The 26179-nt window shown below is 42.1% G+C and overlaps 3 protein-coding genes across 5 annotated transcripts in view; all 3 read left to right on the top strand.

Moving 5' to 3' along the window:
• Window positions 1–5857: 5857 nt before the first annotated feature.
• LOC112231250 lies at window positions 5858–12059 on the top strand. Of its 3 annotated transcripts, none has more exons than XM_024397896.2 (14): window positions 5858–5967; window positions 7048–7193; window positions 7425–7525; window positions 7664–7760; window positions 7853–8136; window positions 8235–8398; window positions 8492–8641; window positions 8767–8838; window positions 8994–9105; window positions 9199–9257; window positions 9350–9500; window positions 9593–9668; window positions 9778–9922; window positions 10123–12059. In XM_024397896.2, exons 2-14 carry the CDS (start codon window positions 7065–7067, stop codon window positions 11769–11771), a joined length of 3189 nt encoding a protein of 1062 aa, XP_024253664.1. In that variant the 5' UTR covers window positions 5858–5967; window positions 7048–7064; the 3' UTR covers window positions 11772–12059. The 3 variants fall into 3 exon arrangements, with proteins under 3 accessions (XP_024253664.1, XP_024253665.1, XP_024253663.1); XM_024397897.1 differs by lacking the exon at window positions 5858–5967 and adding an exon at window positions 6494–6911 and having other exon boundaries at window positions 7440–7525; XM_024397895.1 differs by lacking the exon at window positions 5858–5967 and adding an exon at window positions 6494–6911.
• A 5518-nt stretch (window positions 12060–17577) lies between these two features.
• LOC121841633 (ryanodine receptor 1-like) lies at window positions 17578–23703 on the top strand. Its single transcript, XM_042311220.1, has 8 exons — window positions 17578–17694; window positions 18256–18375; window positions 18466–18585; window positions 21270–21344; window positions 21779–21857; window positions 21959–22071; window positions 22172–22271; window positions 23603–23703. Exons 1-8 carry the CDS (start codon window positions 17578–17580, stop codon window positions 23701–23703), a joined length of 825 nt encoding a protein of 274 aa, XP_042167154.1.
• Window positions 23704–24152: 449 nt separating this feature from the next.
• LOC112230654 (ryanodine receptor 1-like) overlaps window positions 24153–26179 on the top strand; it is an 80467-nt gene continuing 78440 nt past the window's right edge. The window contains exons 1-4 of the mRNA XM_042311219.1: window positions 24153–24176; window positions 24286–24450; window positions 24635–24756; window positions 24955–25141. Of these exons, the coding sequence (XP_042167153.1) occupies window positions 24153–24176; window positions 24286–24450; window positions 24635–24756; window positions 24955–25141 (498 nt within the window). The remainder of the gene's footprint in view (window positions 24177–24285; window positions 24451–24634; window positions 24757–24954; window positions 25142–26179) is intronic.

Here is a 26179-nt window from a genome sequence, read left to right as displayed (position 1 = left end):
TTAAGGTGCTGCCAAAACCAGAGGTCCCAGACGAACCAGGGCCAGACACACTCCTCTACCACCCCTGGACCGAACCTGCCACCACTGTGTTAAATCCCATTCAGGTAATTAATGTTAGACTATTCAGCTATTGATCAATTAGGCACTGAGACTTGTTTTGATGGTAGGGGCAATTTGTGGCTGTCTTATATGAGGTACACAGCTAAAACCCTGAGAAGAAAGGACTGCATTATTTGTAGTCATGCTAGACCTGTTCTGGCTACACACCCATTTACTATAGGAGAAGGAGAGGGGTGGTTGTGTATTCTGAGAGGTTTTTACCAGGTTCAGCCCAATTCAACTCTCTGTTCCTCTTTGAGCCTTGTGTTTCCTACAGTACCTCCTCATCGGGCCCCTTGGGGTGTTAAGGCATATGGGGGCAATTACAGTTGCATCACGGGTACAGGTAATGGCATTGATTATGGGAGATTGCCTGAAGCTGATTGCAGTAGTAACATAACCATTAATTCCACTTAGCCAGTTACAGGCCTAAACCAAACTAGTGGTCTGGCTGATGTGTGGTGGATCTGTGGACCCAAAAGGGTGCTGAGACCCATTCTTAGAGGAGACTGGCAAGGTACGTGTGCTCTGACCAGTTTGATAATTCCACTGACCATTGTTGATGTTACTGCTGAGCAGCTGTTGGGTTCTGTATCCAGGGGACTTGAAAACATTCCATCCCATGGGAGACATAGACGTAGTGCTCCATGGACAGAGGATGTAGTTGACATACACACTAACCTGTTGGGAGTGCCAGTGGGGGTTCCTCATGAGTTTCAGGCCTTGGGTAGGAATGATGGACTCTGGCACTTACTACCTATTACAGGTCCAGCCATAGTGGATGCAAGACAGACTGCATGGATTAATTACATCTACTATAATCAACAGCGTTTTGTTAATTACCCCCGTGATGCACTCACTGGTATGTCTGAACAGCTGGAGGCCACATCTAGGGTTGCCAGACAGAATAGACTTACTTTGGATATGCTTCTTGCCAGTCAGGGGGGCGTCTGCAAGATGTTCGGTGAACAATGTTGCACGTATATTCCTAATAACACCAGTCCAGATGGTAGTATATCTAAGGCCCTTAGTGGGCTTGATGCACTATCTGCTGAGATGAGGACCATGGCGGGGGTGGAGGAGTCTGGACTGTTCTCTTGGGTGGGAGCCTGGTTTGGTAAGGACACTGGTATGGTGGTTACTGGATTTCTGACCCTAATTCTTGTATTTTTGTTATTGATGTGTTGTGCTGCTTGCGTCATACCGTGTTTTAAGAAGTCTGTTACAGATGTGGTGAAGGCTTCAGGCATGATGCCTTTGCTTGATGCTCCAGTTGGAGATGCTGATACTGAATCACGCTTTCAGGGGAGGATGGGACTGACTGAGGATGACCCATGGTATGCTGTGGGTGAGGTAGTAGAATACATTTTACACCACCACAGTTCCTTGTTATACATGTTTTATGATAGGTTTTCTTTCCAGTATGTTTGTTCTCCCTGTTGTGAAGGTTTGGAGTCCCTGGGTGGCATGGTGCCCACCTGGTGTAGGATAGGAGTAGCTGAGAGGACCAGATGGTTTATAATAATGCTTTGCTCTGTTTTACTCTGTTTTCCATGACCAAAGTTTTATCCTACATCTTACAATGTCAATAAACAATAAAGTCTTATCCTGTTTTTGTAAACAGGGGGAGACATAAGCATATATCACTTGATTTTAATTTTTTCTTGGTTGATTTTTATTTTCTGTTTTTCTGTAAAAAATAAATAAAAATAATAATAATTATGTTTTATTAATAATACACACATTACTATGTTGGGACCGCTGAAATAAGGGTAATGAGTGACACCCTGGCGGGTGTCAACAGGGGGATTGTTGGATCCTGTATTTTACATTATAGCCATTACCATATATATGAATATATGAATATTATCTGCTGTTGGCTTGTGTGGATGTATGTATATGTTATGCAACATAGCTGACTTGAAACATTGTTAAAAGTATCAGGGCCATGGGATTTTCTCATGATGGAACAATACAGAGAAGCATGAAGACAGGAACTGTTCAAATTAGTTGGGAGGGGGGCACATTCAGAGCGGGGTGTTGCGAGAACAAGCGGTCTTTTGTTAGATAACAGGAGCCAGGTGCGAGATAACCGTATGGAGCATGAGAGCCTGGATGTTCTTCACATCTATCAACAGAAGCGCCAAGAGGCGGGGACCCACCTGAGCGCCTGCAATAGGCTGTGCAAGTTTAAACCACGCCCAGTCTCTACTGTGATAGGCCAACAGACGGGTTGGAACTGTCTATCACAGTATAAAGAATACTGTTTTACATACGTCTTGTCAGTTCTCTGTTCTGCCCTGCGTGGTATTACAGTGAGCCCGTATATACGAAAGTTGCATTTGCCATTTATTACTTAGCTAATAAAAAATACATAGTATAAAATCAGTGACTAATTGTTATATTTATCCTGATACTAGATTTGAATTTACGCAACCCTAACAAGTCTAAAACTATAAACTTTGTGAGAAAACCCTGAAATGGTTCCTCAGCTAGAAATGTTACACCCTCTCATGTCGCCATCTTGAGCGCCTCCCTCAGTGTTTTAAAAAAATATATTTTTTAAATTTTTATTAACAACAAATCAATACAGAAAGTACACGAGGGAACACAAGTATATATAGATTATATACAATGGACAATCGCGCTAGGGGGTACAATATCACATTACAATTACACAATTACACAAGCCATACATACACTTACAATTCTAACAGCTTTTTTGTTAATAGAGTATTTAACTGTCTTAAAATACAGTTCAATTTCTTTTTGTAGGGTAAGAAATTGTGTGTTTTTTTTGTTTGTAAATGTACATTTGTGTACATGAAATTTGGCCAAAAGAATAATGACATTAATTACATAAAAATGTTTCATCTTATTTCTCTTATGTAAAGAATCCAAACAGTACATCTCGCCACAATAGTGTAAAATCTTCATAGATGTGTTCAATTATAAATCTACTGATGTCTTGCCACAGTTTTCTTACATGAATACAATGCCAAAAAAGATGCAACACTGTTTCTGGGTGGTCATTACAAAAAGAGCAATTTGAGTTGATGTTTTCCTTAAACGTCTTCATATAGTGGTTGGCAGGATAATATTTATGAATAATTTTAAAGGAACTTCCTTAATTTTGTTAACAAGTAGGTATGTGTGTGGCAACATCCAATCTTTTTTCCAACAGATATTATCAATAAATCCATTCCAATAAGGCATGACATAAGGTATACAACATCCTGCTGAAAAAAGGTTTGTATCGCTCTGATGTTGAATGGACCAAAAGAGAAACAAATCTTTCCTACTGATGAGTCAACAGGGTCAATAGAAGGTAGGCTCTGAGGGTCAGGTTTGACACGTTCCTGAATAACAGAGCAACACCTGAGGGAATGGCATCTAAAACAATTGCAACATCTTTAGGTGTTACAGGGACCTTGTAAAGTGATAATAATTCCTTATAACTGAGTAAAATACCCTCTGCCTTTACCAGTTGGCTCACCAATAGGATATTATTTCGGAACCAATATTCTAAAAACAAAGAAGTATTTTTATACAATATCCAGATTATTCCATATATAATATCTGTGTGGAGAAAAATTGTGTTTATAAATTCAGGACCATGATCAGAAAACCTGCCGATGAAAAGCAGAAAGTTTCACTGGAATTTTGTCAATATTATAATTGCAAAACAACATGAAGGTAGAGAAGAAAAAGTAGGGAAGTAGAGAAAAGTAGAGAAGACATGATGAGGAATAAAATTCCAGTTAGAAGTGGGTCTTCTTAGGAATTGTTTTATCCAATTGATCTTAAAAGTATTATTTAAAGTAGTAAAGTCCAGAAAATTCAGACCACCATTCTCAAAAGTTTTCCTAATGTAATGGGTACGGTTTCTCCAAAGAAAGTTGAAAAGCATCTGGTCTATCTCCTTGCTTATTTTACTGTCAAGATATACAGATGGAGCGCCATATGTTAGTCTAGAGTTTAAAGATAAGTCCCTCTGTAGCCATTGATTTAGCTTCTTCTGGGTATTTTTAATAAGAGGCTTAAAATGTAGTAAGCCTCTAGACTTTTGATCCTTTGTAATGGTTATGCCTAAATATGTAACTTCTTCTTTTACTGGAATACCATAATATGAAGGTGTCACACAATCTTTGACAGCTATGAGTTCACATTTATTAATGTTAAGATATAGACCAGACACTTTGGAAAAGGATTGTATCACATTGATCAATATTGGAATTTGGTTAGCGTCTTTCAGAAAAAGTGTATTATCATCAGCCAGCTGGCTTATAATAATTTCTTTACCAGCTAAGGAAATACCTTGTACAGGACTATTATTTAAAGAATTTGCAAGAAGTTGGGTGATTAATAAAAACAGGTATGGGGAGATAGGACAACCTTGCCTAATTCCTCTCTTTAACTCAAATCTAGGTGAGGTGCCATATTTCAATTTGATAGAGCTGTTACCATTTGCATAGAGAGTCTTAATAGCCTTACAGGAAAAAATCCCCAAAGCCAAGTCTCTCAAGGGAGTGGAAGAGAAACTGATGCTCTACTGTGTCAAATGCTTTATAAAAATCTAAAAATAATATGAAGCTATCCTCAGTTATTAGGTCTGAGCAGTGAAGTATGTCTAATACTAGTCTGACATTGATTAGAAATATGTCTGCTCCTCATGAAGCCAGACTGTGTTTCATCAATGATTGCATCCAGGACTTCTTTAATTATTTTTGCAAGTAGTAAAGCTAATTTCTTATAGTCATTATTAAGAAGAAAAATTGGACACCGGTTATCGATGAGCACTTCTTTTTTAGGCTTAGGTATCAGTGTTATTAACCCCTGACTCATTGTAGGAGGGAGAACATTGTTTTTAATACTCTCTAAAAAGACTTCAAATAGGAAGGGAGCTACTTGTTCAGAAAATAATTTGTAAAATTCTGACGTAAATTCCATCAACACCTGGTGATTTATTGTTCTTTAGATGTTTGATAGACTATATAATCTCTTCAACTTTGATGGGTTCATCACACTGTTTAGATTCTATATCACTGATAGAGTGAACATTATTCAGAGAATTAAAAAACACATCTGTGGATTCCTGACAGTACGTAGAGCTATACAATTTTCTGTAAAAATTGCTACAGTATTTAGCGATTGATTTTTGGTCATCTGTAATAACAATGTTTCATTTATGGATAGTGTTATTTTTAGAGTGAAATTTCTCAAGTCTAAAGAAATAGGATGAATTCTGTTCTCCCTCCTCAATCCATTTTTTCCTAGATCTAATAAAGGCTCCTTCTGCTTTTAATCTATATATATTATCCAGTTTATTTTGTAACTCAATTAGTTCCATCTTCTCCTTCCCCCGAGAGGCCGGCTGGGGACTTCTGAGAAAGGGAAGTTATCTTAATGATCACCTTTTCCTCCTCAGCTCTTCTGGTCTTAGCAAGATTACTACCATATTTTCTAAGGTATTTGGACATCTCAAATTTAAAGAGCTCCCAGTTCTTGCAATAAGATTTTTCTTCACAAGCCCTTTCCCAAAAGCGGGAGAGCAGATCTTTAACCTCAAAATTAACTATATCATTAATTAATAATGAGCTATTTAGCTTCTAGTAGGATGCTCTGCCAAGGTTAGTATCAGGGGTAAATCTTTTGATATCAATGTAAATGGCCCTATGGTCTGTGAGTAGGGAGTCCCCCCATCAGTGGTACAGACAAGCATCTCTGAACCCTGCGCATCACACCTTTTTTAGGCACAGGTGACCGGAAGTATCATCAAATGTTGATGGCGGCGGGATGAGAGGATCAAAGACGTGCAACAATATCGGCTCCATTATTTTTCAACTTACCTGTCGAAATTTAAGATCTGTAAGTAATTTGAGCAAGTCATGTGAGGATCGCTTCTTCTGAGAAATGCTAGCATATAGTCAATGTTAAAGCTTCTCATAGGCCAATTCATATCATCAGCAATCCAGGGTTTATATACATCATTGAGGGAGTTATATTAACCTGAGTCACGGTGCACCGTCTTGCCCGTGACCTGAACGGGCAAAAACGGTGAAGGAGGAGCGACTTCAAATTGAACAGTAATCAGTGCCGCTTTATCATGTTGTCAACAAGGCAGCATGATGCACCGTTTAGAATAATAAAACATATATTTTCCATCAAGGTGCTTAATCTAGCCTAGGCTACATGTCTTTTGTGTTGAGCCACAGGTGATCCATTATATTGACCAGTAAATAACAATTAAAATAAATGTTTTAGGCAGTCGGAGGAGCAAGACCAGGTGGGACCATTCTAATCTAGCCAATGAGAGGCAGATAAACCTGACAACAACAGGAACAACTCCGATATAAAGTGTTTTTTTTTCTCAAAATTGCTGGGATGTCACGTGTCCTACCATATCAGTACACTCATAGCAACATGAGCATTTCGAAACTTCTAATCGATCAAATAAACCACACGTAGCAAATAAACTATTAACATTTTTTTTTGTTTAACCAAATTCGACATTGACCTCCAAACAAAAACACGCCACCCGCTGAAGACAGATTTTGGGCAGTTATCCCTCTTGCTTCGCCTCTTCTCTGTTTGAGCCGATTTCACCGTGGGCTTTGAACGCGGTACTTGGCTCACACCCGGTAGGCAGTCCCGTAACAAAACTAATATTTTTTTTACCCGGTGTAAACTCCTTCACCGGTGTAACCCGGGCCAGATAATCGAATTCCCCCAGTGGCGGTAGGATGAGAGGATCAAAGAAGTGCAACATCGGCTACATAATTTTTCTACGTAGCTGTCCACATTTAAGTTTTGTAAGTGATTTGAGCAAAGTCAATAGATTTGAGGTCCATTGTAGTTTCGTGCAAATTGTTTCTATAGCTTGTCCCAGCCTCGGTTTTGTATAGTGATGTCGTTTTCAAAGGCCACTACTAATTTTTTTTTGCACAGCCGAACTGGACCTACCAATGCCAAACCCCATGGACGACCGTCTGCGCGTGGTGGCCGTGATACATGCTTTGAAAGCATCTGGAGTTCGCGTGAAAAATTGGAAGAACTTCTTCAATGGGCCATACACGAGTGGCCCTGTCAGACCGGTAACAAACATGAACATAATGTTCCCTGAACGGTTAACCTCAATGCTTCAATAAAGTTAGTTGTCTACACAGACAATATGCGCCACCTTAGACATGTTGATTACTTGTTGAGTGATGATTACTCCCAAGGTCACATTTCTTGAATATTCAAATCTATTAATCATAAGTTGCAAACTACCAATGTTGTGTGATTGTTGTAGAAAGCATTTATAGTACCTCTATGATCTGTAGATGGATGTCTTTCAGGAGGACCAATCTCAATTTGCCTTTGGTCGGGACCTGATCTTGCTGCCCCAGTGCCATTTAACTGATATGAGTGGGACAGTGCCAAAGTATGTAAACTTGAGTTGTATTTTAGCTTTAAATACAATCAGAACTGGGAGATGTGATTGTATCCAGAATATAATTTAAACAATGAACAACTGGTCATGGCAAACGTACAATTGAGTGAATTAACTATTCCAATGTAGGTTCTTGGTGGATGCCTGTGAATTTTTATCCCAGCATCTTCATACTGAAGGGCTGTTTCGAAAGACGGGGTCATTGAGTCGGATCCGTGCTTTGAAGGTAAGATTGCACAGGAGAGATGTGCAGGAAAATCCACATTCTTACCCCAATTAGTATCTTTTCTATGTTGACCATCTACCACCTCATAACAGGCTGACCTGGAGCAGGGGGAGCCAGTCTTTTCTCTGCCACATTCAGCCACTCTGCAGTCCTGTGATGTGGCGTCTCTTGTGAAGCAGTTCTTACGGGAGTTGCCCTCTCCCCTCATCCCTATGGATCTACAGGTGCCACTGTGCTGTGCACAGGGCTTAGAGGAGGAGGGGGACCAGGAGCAGGGTAAAGATGGAGTCACACTTCTTCTTACAGCCCTGTTCCCTCTCTCTCATTCACGGGCCCTCCGATACTTCTGCACTTTCCTGAGACAGACGGCTCAAAGGTTTGTCTCCAGAATTTCATGATTACTTTTCCTTTCATCTGCGTTGTTCCTCCATTCTCCACCAAGTTTCTCCATCTCCGATCCCTCGTTTTCACTAGATGTGAAGAGAATCGTATGGAAGTGGGCAATCTGGCCCTTGTGATTGCACCTAATTTGCTACATTGTCCAGCTGGGGGCTCTAAACTGACCGCAGGCACAGAGAGACAACTGGATAGACAAGCAGCAGTGATCAAGACACTCATAATACATGCAGATCGTATCGGTATGTTCTGATAACTATACATTTGTTTAGTAGCTGATGACGGGTGTTTGATTTAATGTTGACACCGATTTCAATCCTCTATATGTCCACAAGGTGTCGTTCCCCCTTCTATTATGGACATGGCAACTGTAGCAGAGTTGGGTGAATCCACTACACCCCCAGTTGACGGAGGGAGATTTCAGGAGAGGGCAGGACTTGGTGTGTATAGAAGTTTAAGACGTCAAAGGAGGCGCAGTGTTGGAGGTGAGAGTTTAGGCAATGACGAGGTCTTGAGGTTAATACCGTGAGAGTAATTTAAGAATACACTGCTGTCAATTCATCAATTCAGTTCAGAATTCTTCTTCTTCTTTTTTGCTTGATCTCTCCAGAGATATTTGTGGATGCTCTCAGTAAATTCAAGACAGGCCGCACACACACTGGCCCTTCACACCCCACAGACGGTACGTGCATAATGTTGTGGTAAAGACATGCTTTTTGCTGCTTAGTAACTGGTTGCTTAGTTCTGATGCTTTGAAAAAGTTATGTCGAAATGATCTAGTCGTTAGTAATAGCCAATAGGTGTGTTGCCCCTGACTTTATAACCTTGACCCCACAGGCCGGCAAAATACAAAGACATCTCACCACACCACACCTCAATCACCAGTCACATCCAAACGAAAATCGAGCGAAGATACTGTCCCTGATGTAGAGGGCTCTGCTAAAAAAAAGTACATATATATATTTTTTTATATAGATGAACCACTTCAGATTCTGTTTTAAATGCTTTACATGGAGCTAATACCATCCTTCTCTATATACAGACGCTCTATCCATGACCTAAGAAAAGACAACCAATCCATCAGCAAACTACATTCAAATGGTGATGTATTTGTAGCCTGTACTGCAATATAGCTTTTAGTCAGTCGAATAAGGTACGGTATGACAAGTTCTATGTTTTGACTGTCCGAGTAGACTCCGAGTTGGCAGTCGGCCAAAGCCTTTCCAGTACTCACACCTCTGTCCTGAGTGTAGGGGAGGGCAGTAGGGAGCAGGAGATGTCTGTCACTCTCAGTGCCTCAGAGAAGAGGAGGAATCACAAAAAATATCATAAAACGTCAAACAAGTAAATCTTAAACATCTTATATTTAACCCTTGTTTGTCTATTGCCTTGTTTTTGTGGCCGACGAGGTGACTGACTGTGTATATTTCCTGAAGGCATCCGGTGCAAGATGACAAGGCTCATCGAAGGAGATCGCTCAGATTCTTCAACATGCCAAGCTGGAGCAGCCCTGTAAGTCTGGCGCTCTTCACTCTCCTTTTCTAACACACTTCACATAGTTCCCGTTATGTCTTTTGACACCCCACTCTATTGTTTGACTTCCCTGTGACTTTATTCACAGAACCCTTCCCCCACACCCATTGAGAAGGACACTGAGAATTGGATCATGGGCTGTAGGATGGTATCTGATGGTATGACTGAAGCGTCCAGCTCTGAGGCTGAACGGTACAGGATTCCTGTCAAAATGATTGATGGCCCTGGACGAGGTTTGGATTGTTTTAAAAAAAATGCCCGTTACATTGAGATTTTAGACATTTAGCAGATGCTCTTATCCAGAGTGACTCAGTCATAACTTCTTTATTGAGGAAAAATGTACTTATCAGCTAAATCAGTGCTAGTAGGAAAATACCATGTATCCACATGTTACTCACTTAAATACTCAATGTGACATTTTATCTGTATTCAGTTCTAGTGGGGAATGAGATGGAGGCTAAACCTGATCTGCTGAACTACAGCTTCGCTGAAAATCTTGATGACTTCCTGGATCTCGTGACATTGGACTCGCCTACCGGGACAGAAGATGGGGAATCACATGCATGCTCTGTGCTCAAGTTGGAAAATGAGACAATAGAGGAAACAGTTTCATGCTGTCTGACTAACAGTGTATTTAGGGGTCCTGAGCAGGTTGGGAGAAAAGAAGAGATGGGTCTAAGTAAGAAGCTGTCAACAGTGGATATGTCTGACAGGGTTGGTCAGAAGCCCAGTCGACCTCATCGCTCCATCAGTATGCCAGAGGTGACATTGGACCAACTGAGGATTCAAGATGAAATAGACGAGGAGAAAACAGAGAAAAAAGATGGAGTCTTTGAGGACACCTGGGTTATGGTGGAGGAACCCCAACAAGCTAGAACCAGAACCGTGGTGGATGAAGGGCTAGGTAAAGGAATGGATGAAGCAGAAGAGTTGGAGGAAAAACCATTGGTGAAGAAAGAGAAGATGACAGAGTCAGGACTCAGGTTTAAGAGGACACATCAGCTCATGTCTTTAGCAGAGCAGCTCAGGCATTTCAACGCCCTGGCAACACTGCTCCGTAGCCCCAGGGTTTCTCCCCCACCCCCTGAACCCCAGCTCAACGATGTCCTGCATGAGAGTCAGCGGGAAGGGGGTCAGGGGAGTGTTGTCCATCTGCGTCGGCAGGGAGAAAGGCGGTTTGGACGCTCCATCAGTCACGATGGTGTTCCCGGATCTTTTCCAGGACTACCTCCTAAAAATCAGCAGGATGAGCCAGGGGTTTTTCAAAGCCCCAGTGAGACAGTTCTATGTTCACCACCAAAGCCAACTCTAAGTCTTTATCAATTTGCCCAAGAGGGGCAGAATGAAATCCAACATACTCCAGATCCTCAACTACAACAGGATAACTCCTTGCAAACCCTCCAGTATTTGTGTACTCCTCCATCACTAAATCCAAAGCCGAACCAGGGATCTCGCCAAGGGCAATTTAACAAATCACAACTGCATCTCAGGGAAAGCCAACTGAAACTGTTGGAGGAACAATACACAGAGTCAGGTCTGCATGACCTGCTAGAGATGCACTTGAATATATGTGATCCAAAGGAGGAGCAAGGGAAATACCTTACAGTTCCAATGCAGTTTGATAGACCGTCTCAGACAGACACTATCCTAGATGTTCTACCTCAGACCATGGTCCACCTACAGCAGAAGCCCCAAACTACTGAAGTCAAACTACCAATCCCTTCTCCTCTAACCCCTCCTCTCTCTCAAACAGAAACATGCTCTCCCAGTCCCAGTATACCCTCTTCCACAACGATAGGCAGAACATCATCAACTAAACTCTACACTGTTCCGTTAGTGGCCAACTGCTCCCCTACCTCTGTCACGGCTTTTGACTTTATAGAGGCCGACAGAGGCGTCAGTGAGAGTGATGGGTCTTCTCTTCCTGTGGAATTATCTCCACCCCCAGTCTTGCAGTTCAGTCACCTGGCCACCAGGAGAGGCTACAGAGATTCACCTCGCTGGCCTATCCATGATATAAGCATTGCCACAGGGGACCCCGTTCATATATACCTTGGTGCAGGGGACCCTCTACAGATATGACATGTACAGGATATACAAAGTGGTTCTTTGTTTGTAGTGCTTTGGTTTTGAATATTAGGGTTTTAAAATGGGAAAATAAAACCACACAAAGAATGGCATCTGTTGCTTGATTTAATTGTGCCAAGTTATATCCTCACATTTTTTATTTTATGATGTTTTCATTAGGTTGTTTTTATTAGTCTCTGTTATGTTATTATTGTGTCCGAAGTTGCATTTGACATATCTCAGACTTAATTTAATTTGCTTATTCTTTTATCTATTCAGTTTTAATAAAAACATATTTTTTAATCCTTTTTGATATATTAATTCATATCAGATTAGTATATCCCTCTTAGTAAAAGAGGCATTTTCCTGATTGTTTAGAGGTTGACGTCATTCTCCTGACTTAGTAAGTACAAAGGTTTTAAAATGCGTCTGTAGTCACAAACCTTTTTTTGCAGACCTACATTAAGGGGAATCCCTTTGGAACTGATGCAACAACACTGCCATCTTTAGTATGCATGTGTTAAATCAGATTCAGACACATCAAATGTTTACTGGTGTATTTGGTAATACTGTACAACAATCCTATAGGACTTCTAGCTAAACTGTCCAGTTAAAGCATACATCTCTGTGTTGTAGTCACAGATCCATCCCCTTTTATGTTGCACTGAGCAGGAGTTAACTGTCACTGTCTCATAACGTAGCCAGAGACACCAGACCCACATTCTCCTTCAGTACGCCACCACACACAGGCAGTAGTTTGGAGTGAGAGCAGAGAGGCGGGAGAGAGAAAGCAAGGCTGGCCGAGGAGCAACCAGGGAGAAAAGAGAGGCATTTACACATCTCTCTCAAGGAGTGATCAGTAATACTTTGAGAGGATGGCAGAAGGGGGAGATGGAGAGGAGGAGATTCAGTTCTTGCGTACGGTTAGTGATGCTGTATTCCTTCTGTTCTATTATTTAGAGTGTAGCTGATAGAGGCTTTGAGAGAAACCATGCTGCGGTGTAGCTACAATCAGGTACCTTATCCTGCTGTAATCTGTCACTTCTGTGTAACTCGTAGTCCAATGTATCAACTTTCAAACATTTTTTTTAATGGCTTCCCTTTGACTTTGGAAAGATCAAATTGACATGGACAGTTGCTGGGTTTGTCAGTATTGTTATCAATCTATACACCAGAGGAACTTGATATGTTATTGTTTGGGAGTTGGGCAGCTTGCTTGGTGCCAAGTAAAGTAGAAACACATGAAAACTAGGGTAGTAATTAATTTAAACACTAAGACTGGTCAACAAAAGATGCATAAAAATGTAATTCTATTTGATTAATTAAATGGAATGAGAAATCAGATTTTGAAGAATGCATAGCTTTTAGGGGTTTTTACTTTTTGTTGCAGTAATATGGGTTACCTGACAGATCAGGTAATGCGAGTACAGCATGATGGAAAGGGGTGACAGGTTACATTGCATCAGAGCTGTTGTCCCAGTCAAGACAAGGCCATTCTTCACAGCAATTTATTGACTACAGCACATTTTACACCATTGAGACCAGCATGATAAAGATGCTGATTTCCACACTGTTCAGCTACTGAATGAGGGAGAGATTGTGTGTGACACATTTTCCTACTGGTGTTTCAAGAGCTGTTCTTAGACTGATTGAATACTAATCTTCAGCAGTACAGTAACCAGAGACTGGTCTGCTTGTGGAGAGTTAGACCATTCATACCACTGTCCCAGTGTAGTGTAGAGTGACCCTCTCACTGTCTCTCACCATGTCTCACTGGAGACCTAGTGGAGCAGAGACGAGGATACTGACGGGTATCACAGGGATCACAAGCGTCTGATGAATCCAGAGTTTGGTGTTTCATATCTGTTATATTAATATACACTAACAACTAGTTGGAGGGGAAAAGTACAACACCAGTCAAACAAAATGCACCAGCTCTAAGCACTGATGTTTGTCATTCACACTGTTCTGAACTAGATACAGTACACTGCCTTATTTTCAAAGTGAACATATCTTTCTCAAAGAATACCAGTGAGCTACATTGAATATACAATCACAGCAAGACATTGAAAAAGAGCATGGTATACAACATGCCTTTCTGAAACAAGCTCTCTGTCTTGGTTTAGTTTTAGGCGCAGATATTTTCCTTAGTAGGGACTCGGACTGACACGTGAACACCAAATTACATTTCCCAGGCAAGGCTTTTTTATGATGTGTCAAACCTGACTGAATCCAGGCAGAGATGGGCTGTTAAATATACCTGACATTTATCTGTGTGTATAGGTATCATTCACCACAGAGCACTAGCACTTTCTATATATACTGCTGTGTTAGTGGGCATGGCCAAAAATGTTTGAGGTCCTTCTCTTGGCCACAGTCAAAATGTATATATTTTAAAGCTAATTATTGTATTTAAAAAATATTTATATGTTTTGCATTATGGTACAGATACTTCAGTGTGAAAGACTTGGAAGATGCGGAGACTCAAAGCGCAGTGGGCTGAATTCAAGGCCAAACCCTCTTTATATATGTGCTGAGTTTTAAAGCACATTTTCTGCAATTATACACATTTTGCCATAGCATAAGAAGAAGGCATAAACCATCGGATTGACTCAAACATGAACTAAATCAGTGGGGGCCCCATGCCAGAACATTTATTTTAGAATCTTTTGATTCTCCCTGACTGTAGTTTTTATTTTGGTGGTTGTTTGTTCTCAAATATAATCTTATTTTAAAATACACAGACCAAAAATATAAACCCAACATGTAAAGTGTTGGTCCCATGTTTCATGAGCTGAAATAAAAGATCCCAGAAATGTTCCATGTGCACAAAGCTGATTTCTCAATTGTGTGCATATATTTGTTTACATCCCTGTTATTAAGCATTTCTCCTTTGCCAAGATAATCCATCTACCTGACTGGTCTGGCATATCAAAAAGCTTATTAAACAGAATGATCATTACACAGGTGCACCTTGTGCTGGGGAAAATAAAAGGCCACTCTAAAATGTGCAGTTTTGTCACACAACACAATGCCACAGATATCTCAAGTTTTGAGGGAGCGTGCAATTGGCATGCTGGCAGCAGGAATGTCCAACAGCGCTCGCTGTTGCCAGTGAACTTAATGTTAATTTCTCTACCATAAACCACCTCTAACATAATTTTAGAGAAATTGGCAGCATGTCCAACCAGGCTCACAACCGTGGACCACGTGTATGGTGTCGTGGGCAAGCGGTTTGCTGACGTTGTGAATAGAGTGCCCCATTGTGGTGGTGGGATTATGGTATGGGCATGCATAAACTACGGACAACGAACACAATTGCATTTTATCAATGGTAATTTGAATTCCACAATTGTGAGGCCCATTTATTTTAAGGTATCTGCAACCAAGCATATCTGCATTCCCAGTCACGTGAAATCCATAGATTAGGGCCTAATGAATCAATTTCAATTGACTGATTCTCATATGAACTGTAACTTAGTATTGTTGCATGTTGCGTTTATATTTTGGTTCAGTGTACATACAGGTCCATTATCTTTTCTACATACTTTATACCTGGTTTTAGTTGTTGAAGTTCACACTGAAAATGTTTACCATCCCGATTTAAAAAAACAATATATAGAGAGTTGAAGTCGGAAGTTTACACACACCTTAGCCAAATCATTTAACTCTGTTTTCACAATTCTTGACATTTAATCCTAGTAAAAATTCCCTGTCTTAGGTCAGTTAGGATCACCACTTTATTTTAAGAATGTGAAATGTCAGAATAATAGTAGAGAGAATGATTTATTTCAGGTTTTATTTCTTTCATCACATTCCCAGTGGGTCAGAAGTTTACATACACTCAATTAGTATTTAGTAGCATTGCATTTACATTGTTTACCTTGGGTCAAACGTTTCTGGTAGCCTTCCACAAGCTTCCCACAATAAATTGGGTGAATTTTGGCCCATTCCTCCTGACAGAGCTGGTGTAACTGAGGCAGTTTTGTAGGCCTCCTTGCTCACACACACTTTTACAGTTCTGCCCACAAATTTTCTATAGGATTGAGGTCAGGGCTTTGTGATGGCCACTCCATTACCTTGACTTGGTTGTCCTTAAGCCATTTTGCCACAAATGTGGAAGTATGCTTGGGGTCATTGTCCATTTGGAAGGTCCATTTGCAACCAAGCTTTAACTTCCTGACTGATGTCTTGAGATGTTGCTTCAATATATCCACATAATTTTACTTCCTCATGATGGCATCTATTTTGTGAAGTGCACCAGTCCCTCCTGCAGCAAAGTACCCCCACAACATGATGAGGCCACCCCCATGTTTTACAGTTAGGATGGTATTCTTCAGCTTGCAAGCCTCCCCCTTTTTCCTCAAACATAATGATGGTCATTATGGCCAAACAGTTCTATTTCTGTTTCATCAGACCAGAGGACATTTCTCCAAAAAGTATGATCTTTGTCCCCATGTGCAGTTGCAAACCGTAGTCTGTCATTTTTATGGCGGTTTTGGAGCAGTGGCTTCTTTCTTGCTGAGCGGCCTTTCAGGTTATGTTGATATAGGACTCATTTTACTGTGGGTATAGATACTTTTGTACCTGTTTCCTCCAGTATCTTCACAAGGTCCTTTGCTGATTGATTTGCACTTTTCGCACCAAATTATGTCAATTAGCCAATCAGAAGCTTCTAAAGCCATGACATCACTTTCTGGAAATGTCCAAGCTGTTTAAAGGCACAGTCAACTTAGTGTATGTAAACTTCTGACCCACTGGAATTGTGATACAGTGAATTATAAGTGAAATAATCTGTCTGATAACAATTGTTGGAAAAATTACTTGTGTCATGCACAAAGTAGATGTCCTAACCGACTTGCCAAAACTAAAGTTTGTTAACAAGACATTTGTGGAGTGGTTGAAAAATGAATTTTAATGACTCCAACCTAAGTGTATTTAAACTTCAGACTTCAACTGTATATGTGTGAGTATACCTTGCCTATGTTTATAGCAGTGTGTGTAACATGATGCTCTCTCCAAAGAAGGTACGCGATCCAAAACCATCTTCTTAAATTGGTCAGCAGAATGTGGAGGTGTGAGAGAGTCTGGCCATCACATGCTTTGATGCTGTTCATCCTCAACTCTGCTGTGTTCTATATTTACAGAGTCTGGGATTTGCACGTTTATAGCCAGGGCCACGGGAGCACCTGTTTATATCTGGCCCTATGAGAACTGCACTCGCTCTACGTATTGAATAGCACGATGAAGTGCTTTCGTTTGTATCATCTTCGCCAAGTAAGGGTGATGGCGTCCTATATGCCCTGTGTTCTGATAGGTTTGGTATGAATGACAGTGGCCGTACCAGTGCAAATGAACTGCAGAACACTGAACTGTATAGTACTGTAGGCTTTGTCAAATGTTTCTTGATACAATGACTGACTTATCAATGTCAACTGTTCTGCCAGGACTAAGGGTTTTTCCTTATTCACTGTGCATTTATTCCTCGTGTCAGAATTGTAATTTTAAAAAAATCTGTAACTTTGCATTGTTAAAAAAGGACCTGCATTTCACTGTTAGTCTACACCTCTTGTTTACCAAGCATGTGACAAATAACATTTGATTAAATTATATATTTTTTGCTTACTTTTGGCTGGTCTCTACTGTTGACATTGCCAAGGTTTTGTGTGTCTTGAGCTGCCTAAGAATAATAGTTAGACATCCGTCTGTGTATATCTGTCTCAGTGCTCTCTGCGTGTGACTGCATTACGAATTATTATTTCATTGGAGCTGTGCAATAAACGTCCAGACTTCTCAAATATCTGCTGCTCCACTGGTGGGAATGTGTGAACAGCAGGTGCAGGGGCCTGAAATAGAGGGTCGGGGAGAAGCAGGTGCTTACCCACAGTCAAGAGGACCAAGTAGATTAGTGGTCGGACAGGCACAGAGGAATGTCAAGGTATGACAAGAGAGTGAAGGTTAGGAATGTGAGGTGTAGATTCAAGACCAAAGAGTGTCTGCTCTGCTGACAGCTGTTTGCATTTTGACCTAGTATGTTAAGGCTCCCTGTTACGAATGCTTTATCACTCTTCTGGGTCTATCCAGTCTTGCTATTGTCACCATATGTTGGTCAGGGATTCAGTCTTGCTCTTATGTAACGTCAAAGATGTCTGTTTGGTGCACAGGAATCATATTCATTGTTTTACTATTGTCTCTTGTCCACTACAACCATTACACATCCACACTTCAGACCCTCTTTACGTGTGTTGGTTGTACCTCTACCCCTGGCAAGTATTAGTGTCATATGGACCTATCAAGGTTATGCATGGCAAGTTAAATAAGCTCATGAAATATTACCCAAGTGATGAAACATCTTAATGTTAAAAATGTTTTATCTATGATATAGCTGACTGCTGATACATCTTATAAGGGCCATTCACCAGTTCCAATTCAAGTACATTCCGTTTAGCTTTAAGGATGGATTAATGGAATCTGGATCTGACCTCTTTTCTCTATGAAGGATGACCAGGTTGTGCTACAATGCACAGCCTCCATTCTGAAAGAACAGATCAAACTGTGTCTGTCATGCGAAGGCTTTGGGAACCGCCTCTGCTTCCTGGAGACCACCTCTAACGCTCAGGTAGAGAAAACCACGTTCCACACTCTCTACCTCTTTATTTCTGCTTCTTGCCAGTCGCTGGGTTTTGCTGATGAATGTGTTGTGTTGTAGAATGTGCCACCTGATTTGGCGATCTGCTGCTTCATCCTGGAGCAGTCCCTGTCGGTACGAGCCTTACAGGAGATGCTGGCCAACACCACGGAACTCAATGAGGTAGGAGACTCGCAGAGGGTTGTGTTGTGTGTTTTACTGAAGGAGATTATTTGACATCTGAACTTGAAACAATTATAAAGTATGTAGAAATAGTTTTTATTTTGCTGGAAAACCGAGTTGGTCTTCGCATAGTGTCTGGTGAGCTTAGTTCTGTCTGAATTTCACCAACGCAACTGTCATGTTAGTCCCATTACATGGGAACCAATTTTATTGGTATATATTTTTCACCAAATAGTCTTATGGCTTTGACCCAGTTTTAAAAGTATCGTTGTAGTGAGTTATGCGCTTCCAAAGTCTAATGACAGATTACATTTTTGTATTTGAAATATGAATATTATGTCATGGTATCTTATTAATTTAGCAACTTAACTTCCCTTTGTTTCTTTTCTGATCCCACACCCCTCATCTCCTACCTGCCAACCATAGGCAGTCGATTTGGACAAATGGGTATGTCTGCTCATGTTTCCCTTCCTGTCGCGTTTCCCCAAAGTTTTCCCCTCCTCTCCACCCCTTGTCTACCCTGAGATTCCTCTCACCCCTCATCCAATGTCCCTGTCTGAATCAGTGATACGCCACTTTCTTCAACCCTCACTCATATCACTCCACTCGTCTCACACTTTGCTCAGTGCTGTCATAGCTGAAATACCAAGCAGTGTTTCAAATTACGCTCCGGGAAGGATTCCTGTCAGCAGCACAGGAGCAGCCAAGAAACTCTCCACAGGGCTTCTGGTAGCAATGTAATCTCTACACTACGTCCAATATCAGACTCATGTACCACAGACCAGGCCTAGTACTGGATGGTGGGTCACATATTTCATTTCAAACAGGGCTCTTACTGCTCTTTTACCCTGTCCCTCTGAAAGTGTCCTATACAACCTCCATCATACTTCCATTTCCCTTTTCATACATCCTCTTTCCGCCTCCTTATAGTCCAATACATCCCATTCGTTGCATGTGTACCACCTGTTTACATGTTCTTAATCAATGCTATTCCTTTATCACCTGAGTTACTTTGGTTTGCTTTTGACCAATTCAACAAACCACCAAGTCAATTCATCTTAATCTTAAGAAAGTCTGGAATGTAGGGTAACTTTGAAAATCAAACAACACACACACACACACACACACACACACAGGTTCACGCATTATCAACTAAATCTGACCCGTAGTCAGTCTTGCTGTGTTCGGACTCTTCACTTACTCATGGAATGATCCCAATGATGACAACGTTGACAGTGGAAATGATAGCCACTAATTATAACAAATGTTGAAGGAACAATATTGTTTTGTCCTCAAAAAGAAAGGAGAACCAAAGCACTCTTCATATAATTCATTAAAATGCCTTTATTTGTATGACATGTTCAATGGAAACAAAGTTTAAAAACTCTGACGCGTTTCGGCTGCATGACCTACGTCAGTAGTTTTAAAACTTTGTTTCCATTGAACATGCCATACAAATAAAGGGATTTTAATTAATTATATGAAGAGTGCCTTGGTTCCCCTTTCTTTTTGATGACCAAAGAGAACCTTCTGTCTACCAAAACCTACTATTGTGTACCTTAGTACCTTCTGTCTACCAAAACCTACTATTGTGTACCTTAGTACCTTCTGTCTACCAAAACCTACTATTGTGTACCTTAGTACCTTCTGTCTACCAAAACCTACTATTGTGTACCTTAGTACCTTCTGTCTACCAAAACCTACTATTGTGTACCTTAGTACCTTCTGTCTACCAAAACCTACTATTGTGTACCTTAGTACCTTCTGTCTACCAAAACCTACTATTGTGTACCTTAGTACCTTCTGTCTACCAAAACCTACTATTGTGTACCTTAGTACCTTCTGTCTACCAAAACCTACTATTGTGTACCTTAGTACCTTCTGTCTACCAAAACCTACTATTGTGTACCTTAGTACCTTCTGTCTACCAAAACCTACTATTGTGTACTTTAGAACCTTCTGTCTACCAAAATCTACTATTGTGTACTTTAGAACCTTCTGTCTACCAAAACCTACTATTGTGTACCTTAGTACCTTCTGTCTACCAAAACCTACTATTGTGTACCTTCCCTTCTTTTTATCTACAATATTGTTTTGTGGTCTGAATGTCACTTTTTCTCTCTTCCAGTTACAGACATGTAGAAATGTGTTTCTGGTATTGGTATTGTTAGTCATGTGACTGTGTTATTGTTTCTTGCTTCTGGTATTGTTAGTCATGTGACTTGATGTTTTGTGATAATTGCGTGAATTCCCCTTTCCACTCACACCTGGTTTGTACACTGTGGACCTGTTTGTTGTTGGTTCTAGGGTTGAAAAATTCCAGGAACTTTCAATAAATTCCCTGGTCTTCCAGAAATCCTGGTTGGAGGCTTCAGGAATTTGGGAAACCAGGGAATTTATTGAAGGTTCCCAGAAGTTTGCAACCCTAGTTGGTTCTCTGTGGTGGGCTCTCTGACTCTCAGCCAAGACACCTTCAATACACAGGTTCCCTGTTGCCTGCCACATTGTTCTCAGTTTGGCACGAGGAGGATGCTTTCTTCAACTCCTGTCTCTGTCCCCAGTCTTCAACAGTCCTGTGTGCCTGACCTTAGCAGTCTGTATGCTGAATGTTGAATCATACACTACTCTCTTTGGTTCGATTTTGTTTTTTACTTTCTCTCTCTCTCTCTGTAATGTCTCTCTCTATTCTCTGCTCTGTCCAGTCATCTCAAGGAGGGGGCCACCGTACCCTGCTGTATGGCCACGCTATCCTTCTGAAACACACTCACTCCAGCATGGTAAGCAGCCTCCTCTCCGTCTCACCGTGTAGGCTCTCACATGTTCTACCTCATCCAGTAGTCTCTCACATGTTCTACCTCATCCAGTAGTCTCTCACATGTTCTACCTCATCCAGTAGTCTCTCACATGTTCTACCTCATCCAGTAGTCTCTCACATGTTCTACCTCATCCAGTAGTCTCTCACATGTTCTACCTCATCCAGTAGTCTCTCACATGTTCTACCTCATCCAGTAGTCTCTCACATGTTCTACCTCATCCAGTAGTCTCTCACATGTTCTACCTCATCCAGTAGTCTCTCACATGTTCTACCTCATCCAGTAGTCTCTCACACCCACACTCCCCTGTAAACTCAGTGTTACTGTTACATGGGTTTGCTTGTCAGTGAGCGCGTTGTGATTCACTGTGTAATATCCACTCTCTCTGTGTACTGCAGTACCTCAGCTGTTTGACTAGCTCAAGGTCACTCACAGACAAACTGGCCTTTGATGTGGGCTTACAGGAAGATTCCACAGGTATGGCTTTTACCATCGAGAAGAGCAGTGGTATGTCTGCATCTTTTCTGCACCATGTTCATGTTGCTCATTCGTTGACTGCTGCATTTATTCCTTCACAGGGGAGGCGTGCTGGTGGACCATTCATCCTGCGTCCAAGCAGAGATCAGAGGGAGAGAAGGTCAGGGTGGGAGATGACCTCATCCTGGTCAGCGTGTCCTCTGAGAGATACCTGGTGAGCCACGTTGGTGACACATTGCCAAGTGGACTTTCAGACCAAGGTTAGGGATGGAGCTGACATGTTCTTGTCACTCTCTGTCTCTCTCTCTCTCTAGCATCTCTCCTATGCCAGTGGTGAACTCATGGTGGACGCCTCCTTCATGCAGACTCTGTGGACCATGAACCCTGTGATGTCTGGTTGTGAACTTGCGGAAGGTGTGTATATGCTTTGATTGTTTTTCTATTTCATAATCATGAGTTTATTATCTAGAAACACTACACTTGACTGCCATGTCTTTCTCGTGTGGAATATGACTCCTGGGTGACTCATAACTGCAGGCAACTGATTTCCATGCCTGGGTGTCTTCATTATTTCCATTGCAATTTCCTACTGTCCACTAGGTGGCGAGTCACCTAGTATCTAGTAGGCTCGTGCTAGGGTCTTGTTGATTGGCGAACAGAGGATTGCGTGTTCAATCCCAGTGCTAGGCACGTATTTTTATTTGTAAATTTGACCTTTTAACCCTAACCCTAACCCTATCCCATTCCTTAAACCTTACCTTAACCACTCTGAATTAATGCCTAAACTTAACTGCAGAGTTTCGGTTTCACTTTTGCACAGTTTGACTGACAGCAAACATAAATCTAAATATTCTGAATCTAACACGGCCACACAGTGCATAATATACAGACAGCACCACACGCGGCCACACAGTGCATAATATACAGACAGCACCACACGCGGCCCCACAGTGCATAATATACAGACAGCACCACACATGGCCCCACAGTGCATAATATACAGACAGCACAGCACCACAGTGCACATGGCCCCACAGTGCATAATATACAGACAGCACCACACATGGCCCCACAGTGCATAATATACAGACAGCACCACACATGGCCCCACAGTGCATAATATACAGACAGCACCACACATGGCCCCACAGTGCATAATATACAGACAGCACCACACATGGCCCCACAGTGCATAATATACAGACAGCACCACACATGGCCCCACAGTGCATAATATACAGACAGCACCACACATGGCCCCACAGTGCATAATATACAGACAGCACCACACATGGCCCCACAGTGCATAATATACAGACAGCACCACACATGGCCCCACAGTGCATAATATACAGACAGCACCACACATGGCCCCGCAATGTGCATAATATACAGACAGCACCACACATGGCCACACAGTGCATAATATACAGACAGCACCACACATGGCCCCACACATGGCCATGCATAATATACAGACAGCACCACACACACAGGGCCACACAGTGCATAATATACAGACAGCACCACACACGGGCCACACAGTGCATAATATACAGACAGCACCACACATGGCCACACAGTGCATAATATACAGACAGCACCACACATGGCCCCACAATGTATAATTTATATGGCCTCACGGTGCATATCTCTGTTGCTGCAGTTATGCACTGGGGGACTGCCTTTTAGTTGGTGATTGAGTTGGTCTTTCTCTCATTGTTGATGTAACATTATCCCCTCAGGCTTTCTGACTGGAGGCTATGTTCTGAGACTGTTCCATGGTCACATGGATGAGTGCTTGGCTATCCCTGCTGCCGAGCAAGGAGACAACCAGCGCAGGTGATGAAAACTGTTGAATTATTCCACATTTAATCAGATACCTTATCATCTGTCACTAACAGCCCATCTCCGTTTTTCAGAATTGCTCACTATGAAGGGGGTGCTGTCTGTAGCCATGCCCGGTCACTATGGAGACTAGAACCCCTCCGGATTGGGTGAGCGAATGCCCTTGTGTCCATCAGCTTTAAGTAACATAAACCATTCACATTTCTTACGAGTTCTCTCCTTGGGGTTATAATTATGGCTCTGTGTAGATGGAGTGGAGGTCACATGAAATGGGGCCAGTCGTTCCGAGTGCGTCATATAACCACAGGTCGCTACCTCTGCTTGGATGAAGAGAAAGGACTGATGGTGGTGGACCCTGAAAAAGCCAACGCCAAGATGTCAGCCTTCTGCTTCAGAATCTCCAAGGTCAGGGTCATCACAAATGGCAATGTGAAAATAAAAAGAGCAATGGACTACATGCATTTTCCGCATGTAGTCCATTTCATAGAAGGTAACAACATGTCCATCATCCCTCCATACCCAGCACTGTTGATGTTGTGTTGAATTCCTTCTCCTTGTTGTTTCACGATCCACCCCGCAGGACAAGGTGGAGGTGGTTAAGAAGCGAGATGTGGAGGGCATGGGCATGCCAGAGATCAAGTATGGGGAGTCCATGTGTTTTGTACAGCACGTCTCCACTGGCCTCTGGCTTACATACGCCTCTGTCGATGCCAAGTCCGCTCGCCTGGGACCTCTTAAGAGGAAGGTATGGAGGACTCATGTGGCAACTTGCCCTGAACACCTAAAGGACAGGAAGAACAACGTCAAACTACATGCTAAGACAAAATAAAGACATTTTAGTGCCTTTTAAAGTACTCTGTAGTCAGCTTCTCCCTTGAATGAACCTCGTTTTTTATCCATGTTGTTAATGCACCTCTTGTATCTGTCAGGCCATCCTTCATAAGGAGGGCCACATGGACGATGCCCTGACCGTGGCCCGCTCCCAGACAGAGGAGTTCCAGGCTGCTCGTATGATCTACAACACAGCAGGCCTCTTCACCCAGTTCATCAAGTATGGCCCCTCTCCACTCCCACTGTGCTTGCTGTCTGAGCACATACCTAGGAATCGGTGAACATGTTCATGCTTGTGCACATTATGGTGTTATGTATAGACCCCCTTTGACTTACTGCTATCCTTCAGGAGGGCCAGATGGCCCTGCTTTAATGTTTGGTCAGTGCAGTGACGTTGTGGCTTGTTCTGTGTCTCCAGAGCGCTGGACTCTCTGAGTGGGAAGAACAAGTCATCTTCAGGCTCCCCGTCTCTGCCCATGGACTCTGTGGTCCTCTCCCTGCAGGACCTCATCTTCTACTTCCAGCCCCCAGAGGAGCTGGAGCACGAGGAGAAACAGACCAGACTACGCTCCCTTAAGAACAGACAGAACCTCTTCCAAGAGGAGGTCGGTGCTCACAGACAGCAGCTCCAGAGGATACACTGTACAGTATTCAGTATTCAGCATTCAGACACTTTCACTTTTTCCACATTTTGTTACGTTACAGGCTTATTCTAAAATGGATTCAATTGTTTCCCCCCCTCAATCTACACACAATAACCCATAATGACAAGGCAACTTTTACAAATTTATTTTAAAAAACAGAATATCACAATATCACAGTATTCAGACCCTTTACTCAGTACTTTGTTGAAGCACCTTTGGCAGCGATTACAGGCTCCAGTCTTCTTGGGTAGGACACTACAAGCTTGGCACATCTGTATTTGGGGAGTTTCTCCCATTCTTTTCTGTAGATCCTCTCAAGCTCTGTCAGGTTGGATGGGCAGTGTCGCTGCACAGCTATATTCAGGTCTCTCCAGAGATGCTCGGTCCGGTTCGTCTGGGCTCTGGCTGGGTCATTCAAGGACATTCAGAGACTTGTCCCAAAGCCAATCCTGAGTTGTCTTGGCTGTGTGCTTAGGGTTGTTGTCCTGTTGGAAGGTGAATCTTCACCCCGGTCAGGGGTCTTGAACGCGCTGGAGCAGGTTTTCTTCAAGTATCTCTCTGTACTTTGCTCCGTTCATCTTTCCCTCGATCCTCACTAGTCTCCCAGTCCCTGACGCTGAAAAACTTTCCCACAGCATGATGCTGCCACCATCATGCTTCACCATAGGGATGGTGCCTGGTTTCTTCCAGACATGACGCTTAGCAGTCACGCCAAAGAGTTCAATCTTGGTTTCATCAGACCAGAGAATCTTGTTTCTCATGGTCTGAGAGTCCTTTAGGTGCCTTTTGGCTAAATCCAAGCATCTGTCATGTCCCTTTTACTGAGGAATGGCTTCCGTCTGGCCACTCTACCATAAAGGCCTGATTGGTGCAGTGCTGCAGAGATGGTTGTCCTTCTGGAAGATCCTACCATCTCCACAGAGGAGCTCTGGAGCTCTGGAGCTCTGAACTCTGGAGCTCTGTCAGAGTGACTATCAGGTTCTTGGTCACCTCCCTGAC

This window comes from Oncorhynchus tshawytscha, linkage group LG33 (assembly GCF_018296145.1).
Source record: "Oncorhynchus tshawytscha isolate Ot180627B linkage group LG33, Otsh_v2.0, whole genome shotgun sequence".
NCBI classification, from domain to species: Eukaryota; Metazoa; Chordata; class Actinopteri; order Salmoniformes; family Salmonidae; genus Oncorhynchus; species Oncorhynchus tshawytscha.
Note: the sequence above shows the minus strand (reverse complement) of the source record. Positions and strands in the feature narration are given on the sequence as shown.